A 15,157-nucleotide genomic window follows, 5' to 3' on the forward strand; every position below is an offset into this window, starting at 1 on the left:
TGGCAAAATAAATTGTTAAAATATGTAGGCTATTATGTGCTTCTGTTTTTTAATTCAGGAGATTATAAAAAAAATCCTTCATTTTATGCGAAGACCCTCTTGGTTCAAGAGAAAACTTCGGGTTTTTTTTTTTAATGGCTGCTTATTAATTAATTGTTAATCAATCTATAAGATAAATCAACTTCAAATTAATTCATTATCAATYACTTGCATCCTTAAGGAGTTAACTTAATTTATATATACTCATATTCATGTAATTAAGTGTTTTAATGATTTGGCAAATTAATCGATTAATCGAAAAAATAATCAACAGATTAATCAATTATTAAAATAATCGTTAGTTGCAGCCCTACTCTCTCAGTAGCGTAGACATACATTAAATTAATCATTAAATTAATTAAAATCATACCATCTGATGGTTTGGTTTTAAAACTATTAGATAGTATTTGTAGCTTTATTAGACAAAACTGATGCTTTAAAATGCATTCTTCATCAACACTGACTTAAAAATAATTTAAAGATAAAATGGCTTGCAAAAAAAGAAAAACGGACATTATCCACATAGTTTATTTAAAAAAATCTTAGTTGTGGCAACATAAGCAGAAAATTTAAAAAACATAAACAACAACTCGGCTTGTAACACCTTGTTTTCTGCATGTGCCTCAGAGCTTCTATTAGAGTAAATAGATCTTTCTAAACAATAATAACAACAACATATCCAGAATGATAACTAACCTGTTTCACTGTTTTAAAAATACATTTCAGAACTTGCATCTAGACATTTTTATTTTTGCAATAAGCTATATGTCTACCTATTTTTATCTACAGCCGCAGTGAGAAGCGACAAATCACCACAAAAACAATAATTTTTAAGTTTTTTTTGCAAAGTTGCAAGAGAAAATAAAATCAGGTGATGTGTTCGGACCATTTTTCTTGGAGTGTTCTAGCAAACTGCAGATATTAGACTATGGTCGTCGACATGGCTGGACGTGTTTGGAGTAGGGTAAATATTTGAACATTTTTTGTGTAACTCTTGTTAAATTTTCCTCCGTGGATTTAAACATTTCTGAATTCTTCCCGTTAAGACCGAGCAGCGGTGGGTTTGAGCCGTGTCACGACTACAACCGTCACCTGGATCTCTGATTGGCTCTGAGCTCACATCCGGTTACTGAGCCAGACCCAGCTCATTAGCTAAAGGTACCAATATGGCGGAGGTAAGAGGGAAAACAGGGAAGAAGCAATCGCWCTTTAATCGATATTTTTTCGATTTGTATGTTTAATTTTTAATTTTTATCGTATCGATTGGAAAGATTAAGGGTTTCCCCGCCCGTATAGCGTGTTTGGGGTCATAACTGTGAGCTTTATTTCATTAAAATATGCTTTAATGTTCAGACTGATCCTTCACTGTGAGGCCTCTCTGCGCTCTCAGCTGCTTCGCCGTAGCGGCTCTGTAAATTGATACGTAAATTTAACGTTAGCTTGCTGCTTAAGGGAAATAACGGAATATTTCGTATTTATAATCAATGGAAATTTATTTTCACAGTTAGGAATAAATCGGCGGCATGTTTATAGACAGTATCTGGCTCCGTTTATCGAATCGCGGTTCGACGAAAATGAATGTTTACATTTTGTCGATGGACAGCGGTAACATGTAGGCTGTGGGTTAGCTCGCCGGCTAGCAAACAGTCTCAGGAGGCAACACTGAACAAATTGTCCCGTTCCTTCTACATTCATCTAATTTAATTTGAACTGGTAGCATAGAAAAGTCATCTTCTCCAGTTCAAGTGTATAATTTCTGAATTATTTTACTTATTTCGTACTCCACAGTTAACAACAACGTTGTAATACCAGAATCTGTGAACCTTTAATTTAACGTTTTTAAAAATTGTTTAGTCTGTATGTTGATCGTTGATGTGTTATCATTGCTTGTACGTGTGAAATACAGACTTTTACACAAAAACTATCAATGTTGTAAGGATTTTGTGATCTGTCAAAAATGACATTTAAAAGGCTAAAAGACAATCCCTTTTCCACATCTTACATCTTTATACAAATTTGTGACAATGCCTTAGTATCTGTAAACAATATTTGTCTTATAAATTTATTAAAGTCATAAAATATTTCAGACTGTATAAAATATTTGATAAACTAGCTGAAATATTTATAGTATTCAACAATTTTCTTCCTTTTTTATTTTATATTATTATTTTATTATTATTTGAACTATTTTTAGTGGATTAAGACCAGTTTTTAACATTTACTTTTTTGTTTTTCCAGGCTTCTCTAGGAAGTTCAAGTCCAGGTAAGAAAAGTAGCATTTTTGTCTCCCATTTAAGCTCCTAATAGACAGAATACATTTGCTTAACACAGAGAAATTTGCCTATGTTTGCTCTTCATCATTAAATAAAATCTAGTTCTTATATTGAAAGAATGACATTATAAATGAATGGATGTTTTTTGTGTTTGTGTTTAGATAGAAATGTTTAGATTTCAGTATAATTAAATGTTGACAGCTCATACCACTGACATTTTTTTCCCTGTTCTTCCATCAGTTGGCTCTTTATCGTCAGAGGACCATGATTTTGACCCAACCGCGGAAATGTTAGTTCATGAGTACGATGACGAGAGGACTCTAGAAGAAGAGGAGTCTTTGGAAGGCGGGGCCAGTTTCAATTCTGAACTAGCAGATCTGGAGAAGGTGAACTTTTCTTTAAAGAATCTCTTGTCACTTTTTGAAAATACCTGTGTAGTTGTACAGGTAGTAACATAGAATTTTACTGCTAGGAGTGATTTGAAGCAAGAGATTTTCATTCTTTTGATCGTGTTTTGCTTTTAAAAGGTTTTTATGAAGTTATATTAATTTTTAATATGTCTCGACACTTGTGTAAACATAAATTGAAAAGAAATCTGTTAATCCTTTCCCAGTTTCGCTATYTATGAGTGATTCATCGTGTTTTTCTTTTGCCCTCATCAGGAAGGGAACATGCCTTTGGAAGAACTTTTGGCTATTTATCGCTACGAAGCTTCAGCAGGCTCCAGTGTAGACAGTTCTTCAGGAGACCTGACTGACGAGTTGCCTGACATGACATTGGATAAGGTAAGTACCTGCTGTTATGTGAATGTTACTTAATAGGTGTGCATTAAACAGTTAAAGTAAATCAAATATGAGCGAGGAGCACATTGACCACCTTTGGTCCAACACAGTGCAACACGTTTTTGTTTTTGCTCCTCAGGAGGAAATAGCAAAAGACCTGTTGTCTGGGGATTATGAGGAGGAGACCCAGTCTTCAGCTGATGATCTGACCCCCTCAGTTACCTCCCATGAGACCACTGATTTTTTTCCGCGAACACTACGATGTAAGTGATCTGTAACCCCTCCAAGCATGGAGTATTTTTTTTTAGAATTTTAATTACGATGATTTTCATTTAAGTAAACATGTTTATTATCTTTTTGATGCTGAAAGTGTTAGGCAGTCTTAAACAGTTAATTATCTGTCACTTAAACAGACTAATCTTTTAGTTAACAAATTAATTTTTGATTAATTTGACTTGTTTTCTTACCGAATGATTAGAAAGAGTTGTGTTTTCATTTTCTTTAACTTTCTGAACGATCTAAATGAAGTGATGCTACCTTTGCTGATATTAAAACCAATAAATTTTGAGCTAAACATCACAGTTTTACTCAGGGTGCATCGGCAGTAGGGCTGCAACTTACGATTATTTTAGTAATCGATTAATCTGTTGATTATTTTTTGATTAATCGGCCAAATCATTAAAACGCTTAATTACATGAATATGAGTAGATATAAATTAAGTTAACTCCTTAAGGATGCAAGTTATTGATAATGAATTAATCTGAAGTTGATTTATCTTATAGATTGATTAACAATTAATTAATAAGCAGCCATTTTTTTTTAAAAAAAAACTGAGTTTTCTCTTGAATCAAGAGGGTCTTCCCATAAAATGAAGGATTTTTTTTATAATCTCCTGAATTAAATGAACAGAAGCACATCATACATATTTTAACAATTTATTTTGCCAGCTGTATTAAATACTGACTGAAAAAAATGTGTATATCTCCTACATGAAACATAACAGAAATTCAATAGGTTGCTGAATGAGGAAAATAGATTAAAATAATAAAATATGATTTTTAGATGTAAAACTATTATTAATTTATTATAATTAGAATTTATTTACATTTAATATTTATTTTTTTCTTTAATTCTTTACTTTTTGTTTCATTCTTGTTGGTTCTGTTTGACTAAAACATTGTTTGACCCTAYGGCTGCCACAAACGGTTATTTTTATAATCGATTAATCACCGATAATTTTTTTCGATTAGTCGACTAATCAGATCATATGTTAATTGAATGTAAAACATAGAGCTTATCACGTCAGAATGCAGCTGCTATTATATAACCATCATTAGATTTTAGCTATATGCTAACTAAAATAATTGCTGTGGAAGGTAAGTTCTGCTCTGCAGATATTGCACAGGTTTCTCTTTCATTTTCTTAAAATGATCCCACACTTTTGAGCTCCGTTGTCAGGTAGCCATGATACCAGAGCCTGTCTGTATAATGTCTTGTGACGTCCACGGCCTACCCCAGTTACCACTACTGTGCATGTGTGTCAAGGACAGAAAGGCAGATGTGGCAGTGGAATGTGTCAAAGCAGTTTGGAGAGAAAAACAAAGTAAAGAACAAAAAAGAAAAAAAAAAAAGAAAACGATTAATCGATTATTAAATTAGTCATCGATTATTTTAATAATCGATTAGTTGTCGATTAATCGCTGCAGCCCTAATCGGCAGGTTCTTAAAGTGTCTTTTTTCTTCTTCTTCAGCTAATACTATTTCTGATGGTGACAAAGAGTCGGAGTGTGATGAACTTGGCCCAAGTCCAGAAGACTCCAGAAAGGTAAATATATTTATTACAAATTAATTAAAGAGGGATAAATATTACGTGATGTTTTACATTGAACAATATTTAGTTTTTGCTTTAACCATACTGGTGTTTATCTGTTTTAGGAAATCATGGTGGGAACAGAGTACCAAGCAGATGTTCCTTCTTGTCTCTGCCACTACAAAGATGGAGAGAAAGGTGAACTGCTGCTTTTTACCTTTCATGTTAGCCTTTAATTGAATGAACCCAAGATATTATGGGAACCTTGTGTAAACTCTACTCCTGTACTGTTCCAAACAGTGTATGAAGATGAAGACGAGTTACTATGGAGCCCAGATGAACTGTCAGAAAATAAAGTTAGGAGTTTCCTCTCTGAAGTATTGGTGCGGATAACAGATGAAAGGACAGGATATGACAAACCAGGGGCGCATGTTCGAGACGATGAACAYGTAAGTCATATTTTCATTCATCAAGCCTTTTCTAGTGTTAAGAAATCGATCAGTAGGTGGTTGGTAAACCTGTAGGATTGTTTCTTTTCCAACATCTCAGGTTGTCACAAAGTTGTTCTAACATGTCTTTAAGTTATAGTTTTTAATGTGCTCTTAAGTCTTTTGTCCAATACTTATTTCCCCATTTAGGCTTTATATGAGCTTGTGAGAAGCAACTACAACACCCGTGAAGCACTAGAAAGATACTGCAGTCGTTTTAAGACCTCAAAAGGTAAGAAACAATCATGACGGAAAACTATTATGTTCTTATATCAAGTGCTACTGTTCTCATCAAATAGAATTAATAAATGTCCAAATATTCAAAGTGTTCCAGAGAAGTTAGTATATATTATCCAGATTTCCACTTTTAGCAGCACAATGTGTATATTTGTGCTTTTTTGTTTAGACTGGATTTCATTTTAAACTAAACTCACGTTTTTCACATTTTCATTTTAGATAAATCCCCTCCYTGGTCCGAGGAGGAATGCAAGAACTTTGAACACGCTCTGCAGATGTACGACAAGAACTTTCATCTCATTCAGAAACACAAAGTGAGTCTCGTTTAAAAAWTTTTTACAAGCATAAAAGTACGTGTACAAACGTGACGACTTCCTGTCTATTAACCATTTCTTTGTTTGTCCCCCTCAGGTCACAACACGAACAGTAGCAGAATGCGTAGCGTTTTATTACATGTGGAAGAAGTCGGAGCGCTTCGACGTCTTTGTACAGCAGAATCGGTTCGGGAAGAAAAAGTACAGCAGCTATCCTGGTGTAACGTAAGTGCCGGGAAGAGTTTGCGTAGAGTCATGTCAGTGAATGTTTAAACACGGACAGATGAGAACAAGGTAGATGGAAACAAAAACGTGTTCATTTGCAGGGACCTGATGGACCGGCTGGTGGATGAAGCAGAAGGACTGGCGGTGGACAGCAGCTCGTCCTCTGTGTGTTCAGGAGCAGGTGGAGGAGGGAGGATGGAGACCACTACAGAACAGCTCAGTCTGCTGAACTCCATCACTGCCAGCGACCTCACAGGTTCGAATGAGACTGGCTTTAAAGTGACGGAAAATAATAATCAGTTATTGTTTTTTTGTAATAGTCAATTATTTGTTGTTGTTTCAGCTTTAAGCAACACCGTAGCTACAGTATGCACACCTGCAGAGGTGAGCTGCTTGGACTCCTACAGCTTCCCTCCTCTGGAAAGTCTCCACCGTGGATCCCTGAACCACGACGAGTCCCTCGGGTTCCCTTCGAACGGCGCAGACYCCGACTGCCTCAACATGCTCGACGCCGGCTTCTACCACTCGGACCTGGGCCAGCTCGGAGGAGTGTGCGTCGGCAAGGACTGCGAGCGTCCCTCCAAGAGACTCAAAATGACACTGCCCGACTCCTTCATCGGCGACGTRTCTGTCGCGAACCTCGGCGTGGACTTCGAAACGCGGCGGACGACGACYCATCACCATCGAATCACCGGCGCTAAAATGGCCGTGTCTGTCACGGACTTTGGGAGCTTAGCTGGCAGCGGCGAGCCCAACGGGTTCCTCGGAGCACACGCGCGGCACCACACGCAGCATACTGCAGCACTTCAGTCAGAGTGATCTTCCTCCTCTTCTTCCTCCGATCTTCCCTTTTAAAACCATTTTTTTCTGCTTGTACATAAGACTGATCTCACTGGAAAATCTGATTTGTTTAAATTCAATTATATATATATAGCTATATATATGTATATGAAATTACTTTTTGTTTTCATTTTTTGTGTAATATGACATCAGTGATGTCTATCATATAGAACTAAAATCTTGATTTCTCTCAAGAGTTTATATAGCCATTTATTTTATTTTTTRGTTTGTGTTTTGAGATGTGTAACGTCCGTGTACAGAGGGGCCCAGAAGCTGCAGTAGGAGAGTTATGAATCTTCCTCCCTTCCACACATCCTCAGAGCTGTAATCTGTTATCCTGCCATTCGTTTCAGCTGCCAAAATGAATTTTCTGCCTCTTTAGTGTTAGCAGTTAGTTGCCTGCGTTTATTGTTTGTTGTGGTACTTCTTTAAATTGAAGTTTGGTTTACAGGTACTTTCCCTTACCAGATTAGTGCCGATTTTTTTTTTTTTCTTTTCCCTAAAATCCTTTGGGTACATAATGAGCAACACTAGCTTGGAGAGGAGCTCAAACGTCAGGAGGTGTCTTTTTTTTTTTTTTGCTGCACAGACCCTCCTGTTTGGTGTTCATTCTGATTTTTCTCCCACACAAGCTTGCTCTTTGCCTATATGAGTTTTTTCGTTTTAGCTTAACAGCTATAAGATGTGAATTTTGAACTAGGTTTATTATTATTTTTATCCCATGTAGTCAAATTCCCAGCCTTGATGTATTGTTTTTACCTTTCTGCTTCTGAACAAGCGATGAGTCAATCTGCAGACTTCACTTTTGCTTTTTTCACCTTGTTTTACAATCTAGGGGCAAACTGTAACAGCAATATATCAGTGCAAAAGGTTTTGGGTTGGGTTAATAGCCATCTAAACACTGACAGTATAATTGTATTTATTGAATTTATTTTTACCTTTTTAAAACCTAATTTAATCCTTTTTCTATGAGTTTATTCTCTCACTCATGCTGCTCTTAGGCAAGTTTAGCTTTGTCTTAATTGTTGCTTTAAGATGTAGTAGTTCTTTTATTTTATTTTTTGTCAACTAGCAAGCTTTTATATACCTCCTAGTAGTATTATATTTATTTAAAGCCGCTCTGATTTTTTTGTATTTAACCTCTACTTAGCCTGTACTGACGAGATGCCTTTTCAAGACTGGTTGACAATTTCTTATGAAACTAGTAGCAGAAATGAAGAGTTATTATTGCTTGACTGAACTTCCATAATTGGAACATGTTGAGCGGATCAGCGTCAGTTTGTTGGATGCAGTAGTAGTGTTTACTTAAATTATCTATGCATTGTGCTTTGAGTATTTAGTTTGTTTCAGGGGTACATCATGTTTGTCGTGTCCTTAGCACGTAGTACTTTACCATCATGTATTTGTAAAGACCAGAGCATCATTAAGTTGATCATGTAACGGTTTACTAGCCCAGCAACCTAGAGCATATTATTCACTTCTGCATTTCATGTAAATAACTAGCAAATAGCCTTTAAAAAGTCTATAACTGACCTCTTACACTTGTGAATTGGTGTCGATACAAAGGTTTCCATTCAATTCTTTGGCAGAAAGGCAATAATTTGTAGATATGTACAGACGTTCGAGGTTTTTGCATTTTGCCGTTTTGACTTGGTGTTTAAATTTTTATTTTTTTCTTTGGGCAGTCATGATTCCCCCGCCCCAAATACCAGGACGCAGCTGAAACCACGCATGCCAGCTGCGCCAGTCTTTCACTGAAAAACGGCTTTACCTAAACATGTATTGATATTAATGTTGGGATTTTGAGATTTGCAGCCATGTGTAAAAGACACCCATCTTTCTTTTCTTGGGAAAAAAAATCCTTTTTTACATGTTGTCTATATTTGTCTCGATGGTAAAAGGAAGGCTGCTGCTCTGTGGAGAGCTAGTTTCTCTTTTAATGCAATGTGCGTAATGCAGTAGGTTCTCCAAGCTCTTCTAGCTTTAGCAGTGCAGTGATATTTATTTCACCTGTGGTTTGTACAAAGACTAAGAAAACTGTCAGAATGTAAAGGCCATTAAGTAGTACAAGTAGGTTCTCACCACCCTGTGAACTCAAATGTGATATTTTATTGATAGGAGACTTGTGTGTGCAGGAAAGCACGAAACAAATTTATTTTATATTTTGTATTGTGTTTAGAGGTTTTAAAAAAAATATAGCAGTTGTGGTTTTGAGACAAAAACTCAAGTCCTTTGAAAAACAAAACAAACAAAAAAAATAAAACACCTCTGTGCATACAAAAACGTAAAAATGTATATCCAGAATATAGACAATCAAAAACTTCACTATGAGAAATGTCCGAGAAGCTATCTTTATTGTTTATAAGAAATGTAAATAAACATTGCTGTTTTTTTTTTCTTTTGTTAAACATTATTTTGTATTTTCTGTTGTTCTTTAATACCTTGTGTACAGATCCAGAAATAAAGCTCTGGAAAAGGTTCTAAGATGATTGCATGTCCTTTTTTGATTAGACAGTGATTTGTGTGAAAAAAATATATAAAAGACTAGTGCGTTACCTGTCACCTTTATCAAATCATTAAGCAGTTTAGAATACTTCTAATTACATTTTTACAATTTGTCAGGAATATGCATTATATCACTTTGCCATAAAACCATCAGCTCATAATTCTTACAGATTTTTAAAAAATCTCTACTTTTTGATTAGTTTGAAACACTCAAGTTGAGGTACAGGAGACAGGAAATGGGCTCAAAGCTAGGCGTGAACAACGATTTTCTAAAACTTGAGCACATTTATGTTAAAGGCACAGTGTGTAGGATTTGTTGTTTTCAGCAACATCTAGTGGTTGAGTGTTTGAATCATCCTCCCTGGTCCTCCCCCCACCCCCACCCAAAGAATGGGTTGCTACAGTGTCTCTCAGGTGTCAAAAACCTTTGATAATTCCAACCBCGATGTCTACCAGCAGCTTCAGGGCTAGTGATGTTTCAAGTGGTAAGATTATGAGCTTTAATAAGTCAAATTATCCCAGCTACAATGACAGACAACAAATATTACATTTATAGTCAGGGGTGGGAATTAAAAATTTTCCCCACCAGCCACAGTGGCTGGTAGAAAATGTTTTGTACTGGCCACTCAAACTTTTTACCGGCCACTCAAAATCTATTAGTGTCTTACAGTATTCAAACCAGCCTGTTTAACAAAATTAAAATGATGGACTTTTTGATGTCTCGACTTCTCTTACTAACTTGCTTTTTGCTGGTATGTAGGTGGAATACCAATTGTTTTAGGTGGGCTACTTGGCTGGAAAAAAAGCTTTTTAACCTTAATAATATAGGAGAAATTTTCAAGGTGAAAAAACTAAATTACTTGAAGTAAATTTATCTCCTTCATTTAATAAAAGCCTTTGAATTTTATCACTTGTAGTTTTTGTTCTTCAGGCTACTAGTGTGAATATGTGTCTTCTGTTCTAAGTGAGATTTCAACAACAGATGGAAATCCCTCTAAATGATCCATTGTCTCAGAGTGGATCATTTCTATTTTTATTTTTGAAAAGATTCATGTCACAAGGTTCATTTTGTTACTTAGTTTGCCTGGGTTTTTGTTTTGTTCTGCATCCAAAAATAGCCTGCAGAGAAAAGTTAAGGGAAAAGAAGGAGCAGATTATTTATTTATTTATTGGAGCTGTCAGCTGATCTTCAGACCTTTCCTAGAGATTAAAAAACAGTGTTTCCTTAAGTTTCTATTGGCCAATCAAAGTGATCATGGTTATTGAGTTAAAATATTGTTAAATAAATATATTAAATATATTAGAGTTAAAACAACTAATATGTTTTTAAACTAACATTTATGTAATATTCACACATTAGCAGTTAGAAAGTGTTTTTAATCAGCTGATTTCAGGTTTTTGCTCTTGTTGCCAGCCTACAGTTCAGCTTTTCTGTTTGCTGACAGATGAAACCAAATTGACTGCCCTGTTAAATTCACTATTGTCCGTTTTTCCCCTTTCCAATTATTGTAAAAAAATTAAAAAAACTGGAGGGGGAGGGGTGATTGGGGAGCGGGCAGGCGGACCACAGATGACAGTGCGCAGGAGAGGAGGGGAGAACTTATTTCTAGCTGCAGAGCGGGTTTGTTTGATGTTATTTAATGTTTTTTAACGTCCTACAGGCTCTGAAATGCAAAACAAAAACGAAACTGAGGTTTTGACAAAAGTCAGTAGTGCGATTTGAACGCATTTTAATTATTTATTTATTTTTAGTTCATTACACACCCGCCACGGTGGCGGGTGCGTTGTTCAGATCTACACGCCACTTCATAATTTTACCCGCATTTGTCCAGTGGCGGGTGCTAATTTCCACCCCTGTTTATAGTATTACAACTAAAACAGTTTTTGACGCCGCCACCGCAGTTTGTCCTTCATGAGCCTTCGTAGACAAGATGACGGTGCAAGATGGCAGCTGCCTGTAGTGGCGGCCCGCGACCATGGAGATATAAACAGCTTTTTATAAAGGTAAAAATAATAAAACAAGGTCTTTGTCTGCAATGATTAGACATGTTTTTCATTATTGTCATTAGTGATTATTTCAATTTTGCTAAAAGAATTGACAAAATCCTACACACTGTGCCTTTAATATGTAGTAAATGTTGGGAAAATATTGAGACAAATATGTAAAATTAAATCTCAACCAGGTAAAAATATTTGAAAATTTCCACAATCAAATTCTAAATTGGTTCAGGACTTCTGTCTTCTGAGAGGAATGGGTACAGTCATAAAGTCTTCAGCTAGAATCACCTCTACTCTGCCGTCCTGAAGCTCTTCCTCAGCCTGCCTCTTCAGCTCCGACACGTCCTCYTCTCCATCCTTCTGCAGCGAGTTGGGCTTGTACCGCTGGCTGAAGTGATACAAGACCAGCCTCCGCGCGCAGCAAGCCCGAGCCACGGCCGCTGCCATCGCAGGTGTGCTGTGTCCGTGCTCCATCGCTCGCTCCCTGTGCTCGTTCCCAAGGGTGGCCTCGTGAACCAGAACGTCCGCTCCGCTGCACATCCGCAACGGTTCTTTCCCAAGAACTGAGGTGCAGTCCCCTAGAATGCARACCTTCCTCCCAGGGATGGTTTCCTCCAARACYTCACTGGGAAGTACCAAGCGTCCATTTTCAAGAACTATAGACTCGCCAGCTTTGAGACGTCCATATTGAGGTCCAGGTTTCAGGCCTGAGGTGCACAAAATGAGACCAATCACTGGGTTTTGTATTCACAAGGACACCTTTTCTAAAATAGTGAAGAGCAAAACATTCCGTAGTAGAATCAAATCACATCCTTTAGTGCTGAGTTTACAAAATAAACATTACAAATTAATAGGGGTGTAAGAAAATATCGATACACTGAAATATCGCGATATTTCATTTCCTGATACTGTATCGATATTCTAAAGCCCTGTATTGATTTTTTTATTAAGGTTTAAAATGTCAACTTTCCTGCCAGCCGTTCATTTTTATGTTGTYGTTCAGCCTCTGACCACTAGTWGGCAGCAGTGAGCCAGCCATTTGGCTCCTCTACCTCTTGAGGTAGAGGCTATTGTTAAGTGTTGGGTGACCATATTGTAAATTAATATTAAAACTAAAAGCTGCAAAAAATATATTTTCAAACTATTGTCAAATTTAGTCTAATAATTGAAAACATGGATGAAATAAGAAATATGAAAAAAATAAAATAAAATACATACAAAGCAGAACACAGCTAAATGTGTCAAAAGTATGTCTATGTAATATTAGAATTTTCTGAGACAATGAATTTTGGTTTTTCATTTTTTCCCCTGTAAGAGGTTTTTATTTAATAGAATTTTTGGACAAAAAAATCGCAATATATCGCGATATATCGTATCGTGACCCCTCTGTCATGATATGTATTATATCGCCAAATTCTTGCCAATACACAGCCCTACAAATTAAGACAACCTATATCAGCAAACTTAAATTTATATCTATTTATTTTGTTTGTTTATGGCAACAGTTTTACTTGCATTTTTATTTATTAAAAAAACTCAATGAAAAAAAAAAAAAGGTATAGGTTATGTATTTATTTTACCTAGTTCCTTCAGTAGTTCTGTTTTCAGTCTCCCGGGCCGATCGTGCTCTTGGATGCAAAACCCAAAAGAAGGAATGCGGTGAAACAATCTGAAGGCCTTGACGATAAACTTCTTATCTTCCAAAAGCAGATAGGAGTCACTGATGACATCTAAGGGGATCGTCCTGCCTGGCTGCTCCTGAGGATGAAGAGGACCACTGTCTGCTGTCAGCTGGTGGGACACAGACAGGATGAACATCAGAACTTGAAACGTGAAAAATTAAAGCATGGGCACACACAATACAACGAAACAACGATGTTCTGTAAAATAGTTATTACGCAAAAGTATATATATATATATATATATATACTGTATATATATAAACTAACTAGATGGATGAAAGAACATTTTTAAAAAGTAAAGCTAAAAGATCTTAACTGGCTACCTCCTGGCTCAGCTGTCCCTCCTCTGGACACTGGTCTGTTGTTGGTTCCAGTTCATGAACTACAACATACAAAAGAGCAAAAGAGGACAATTCAGCGCACAGAGCCTAAAGCAGGGCCATTCAACTAAACTGCTCCGGGGGCCACAGTTACTGCAGGTCAGCAGCTCAGGGGCCGAACATCCAGCAATTCAATTTATTATGTAAATAAACCAAGTATTACAAAGATCTGTTACCTTAATAGTTTATTTTCCTGCATTTAATCATGATTACAACATACAGAACCCTATATACGTAGTGATAAATGAACAATATCAAAAACAAAAAGAACACATTATACCCCCTATTTGACACAAATATTATTTTGACATCTCTGACTTGCCAAATTTTTTAAACCAATTTTATTTTCACTTTGATAGTTTTACCTTCAACTGCTTGCCATTTTAACTGTCTTTAGTGTGCATAGAAATGGTTTTTACCAGCTTGTAGCCAAGACTCTGACAGTTCTGTAGATATGAAACATGTCTGTGTCTAACTAAAACAACTTAAACTAATTAAAGTAGAAAACTGGAAGTTTGAGCTTAAGAGATGAGTGAACCAATTGGCGGGCCGAATTTTGGTCACTCGCGGGGGGCTGCCAGTTGAATAGCCCTGGCCTAAAGGATTATTCAACAAAAATAAAGAGTAAAAAAAAACCTTAATGGTGATATCTGGGTAAAACACAGCAAATAAAAACAGTTATAACAAATACTAAGACTATGCATTTATATTTTTAGTTACAGATGACAAGTTATTTTATTTAGACATATTTTCTAATGGGTGCACACTCTAGTATTTGTCTGAATGGTTTTCTTATACTTGATTTTCTTTGAGGTTCTATAATTGGTATAGGAAAGAATCATTCCACCCCCCCCCAAACTATAGTCTAAATGCAAAGAACATTCCAGTTTTCTTCAGGAAAAGGATAATGGTGTCAGAATCTTGACCACTGTCTACAGAGCATCCTGTCATGTATGTTTGACCCCTCAGAAGTGCACACGTGGTACTGAACCTGCCTGCATATGGGAAGAGAAGCTGAGATCCCGAGAGTCCAAGTGTCACCCTGAGAAACTTCCTGAGGCCCCGGGGCCCATAGAGCTCCACACAGTTCAGGTTCTGCTGAGGGTCGGCGTTGCTGTTGAGACTCACGGTACAAAGGAGGCCAGGCAAACCGAARAGGTGATCGCCGTGAAGATGGGAGATGAAGATCTTGGTGATACGACCTGTGTGAAAAAACATGTTCAAAACAGGACAGGGGTTCATGAGGGACAAAATCTGAGGAAACTACAGATGAGTGAAATTTGTAATCTAGGAGCAAAAATTTGTGTCTCTTCTAGCAAACCTGTGAAAATGTTTTAACTTCTACACATTGACAAAAAACCCAAAAGGTATTTCCTTTAATATATGATTAGACACCATTTTGGTATTTCACCAGTTGTAAACACAAAATCAAATAGGAAAAACAAACGTCTACACAAACCAGCCAACGTAGTATATATTTCAAGTTTTAATAGTAGAAAGTAAAAGTGTGTAGTCTTTTTTTTTTTTTACTATGGGCTTTGTGTGTGTGTGTGTGTGTGTGTGTGTGTGTGTGTGTGTGTGTG

The 15,157-nt window shown here is 36.5% G+C and overlaps 2 protein-coding genes across 4 annotated transcripts in view; one reads left to right on the forward strand and one right to left on the reverse strand.

Annotated features, from left to right (window-relative positions):
• Positions 1–9,493, forward strand: part of mier3b (mesoderm induction early response 1, family member 3 b) — a 46,934-nt gene extending 37,441 nt beyond the window's left edge. The window contains exons 1-13 of one of the 3 annotated variants that reach the window (XM_014002711.1): positions 1,140–1,214; positions 2,278–2,302; positions 2,553–2,698; positions 2,975–3,097; positions 3,234–3,357; positions 4,847–4,920; positions 5,031–5,103; positions 5,206–5,354; positions 5,544–5,625; positions 5,850–5,944; positions 6,042–6,169; positions 6,271–6,425; positions 6,513–9,493. In XM_014002711.1, the coding sequence (XP_013858165.1) occupies positions 1,206–1,214; positions 2,278–2,302; positions 2,553–2,698; positions 2,975–3,097; positions 3,234–3,357; positions 4,847–4,920; positions 5,031–5,103; positions 5,206–5,354; positions 5,544–5,625; positions 5,850–5,944; positions 6,042–6,169; positions 6,271–6,425; positions 6,513–6,988 (1,659 nt within the window). In that variant the 5' untranslated portion in view covers positions 1,140–1,205 and the 3' untranslated portion in view covers positions 6,989–9,493. The other 2 variants (XM_014002712.1, XM_014002710.1) reach the window with 2 other exon arrangements.
• A 2,128-nt stretch (positions 9,494–11,621) lies between these two features.
• The window catches only part of elac1 (elaC ribonuclease Z 1), a 5,970-nt gene continuing 2,434 nt past the window's right edge, over positions 11,622–15,157 (reverse strand). The window contains exons 2-5 of the mRNA XM_014002713.1: positions 14,570–14,776; positions 13,518–13,576; positions 13,093–13,303; positions 11,622–12,219 (exon numbers count right to left, since the gene is read on the reverse strand). Coding sequence (XP_013858167.1) covers positions 11,741–12,219; positions 13,093–13,303; positions 13,518–13,576; positions 14,570–14,776 — 956 coding nt within the window. The 3' untranslated portion in view covers positions 11,622–11,740. The remainder of the gene's footprint in view (positions 12,220–13,092; positions 13,304–13,517; positions 13,577–14,569; positions 14,777–15,157) is intronic.

This window comes from Austrofundulus limnaeus, unplaced genomic scaffold (assembly GCF_001266775.1).
Source record: "Austrofundulus limnaeus strain Quisiro unplaced genomic scaffold, Austrofundulus_limnaeus-1.0 Scaffold14, whole genome shotgun sequence".
In the NCBI taxonomy this organism is placed as follows: domain Eukaryota; kingdom Metazoa; phylum Chordata; class Actinopteri; order Cyprinodontiformes; family Rivulidae; genus Austrofundulus; species Austrofundulus limnaeus.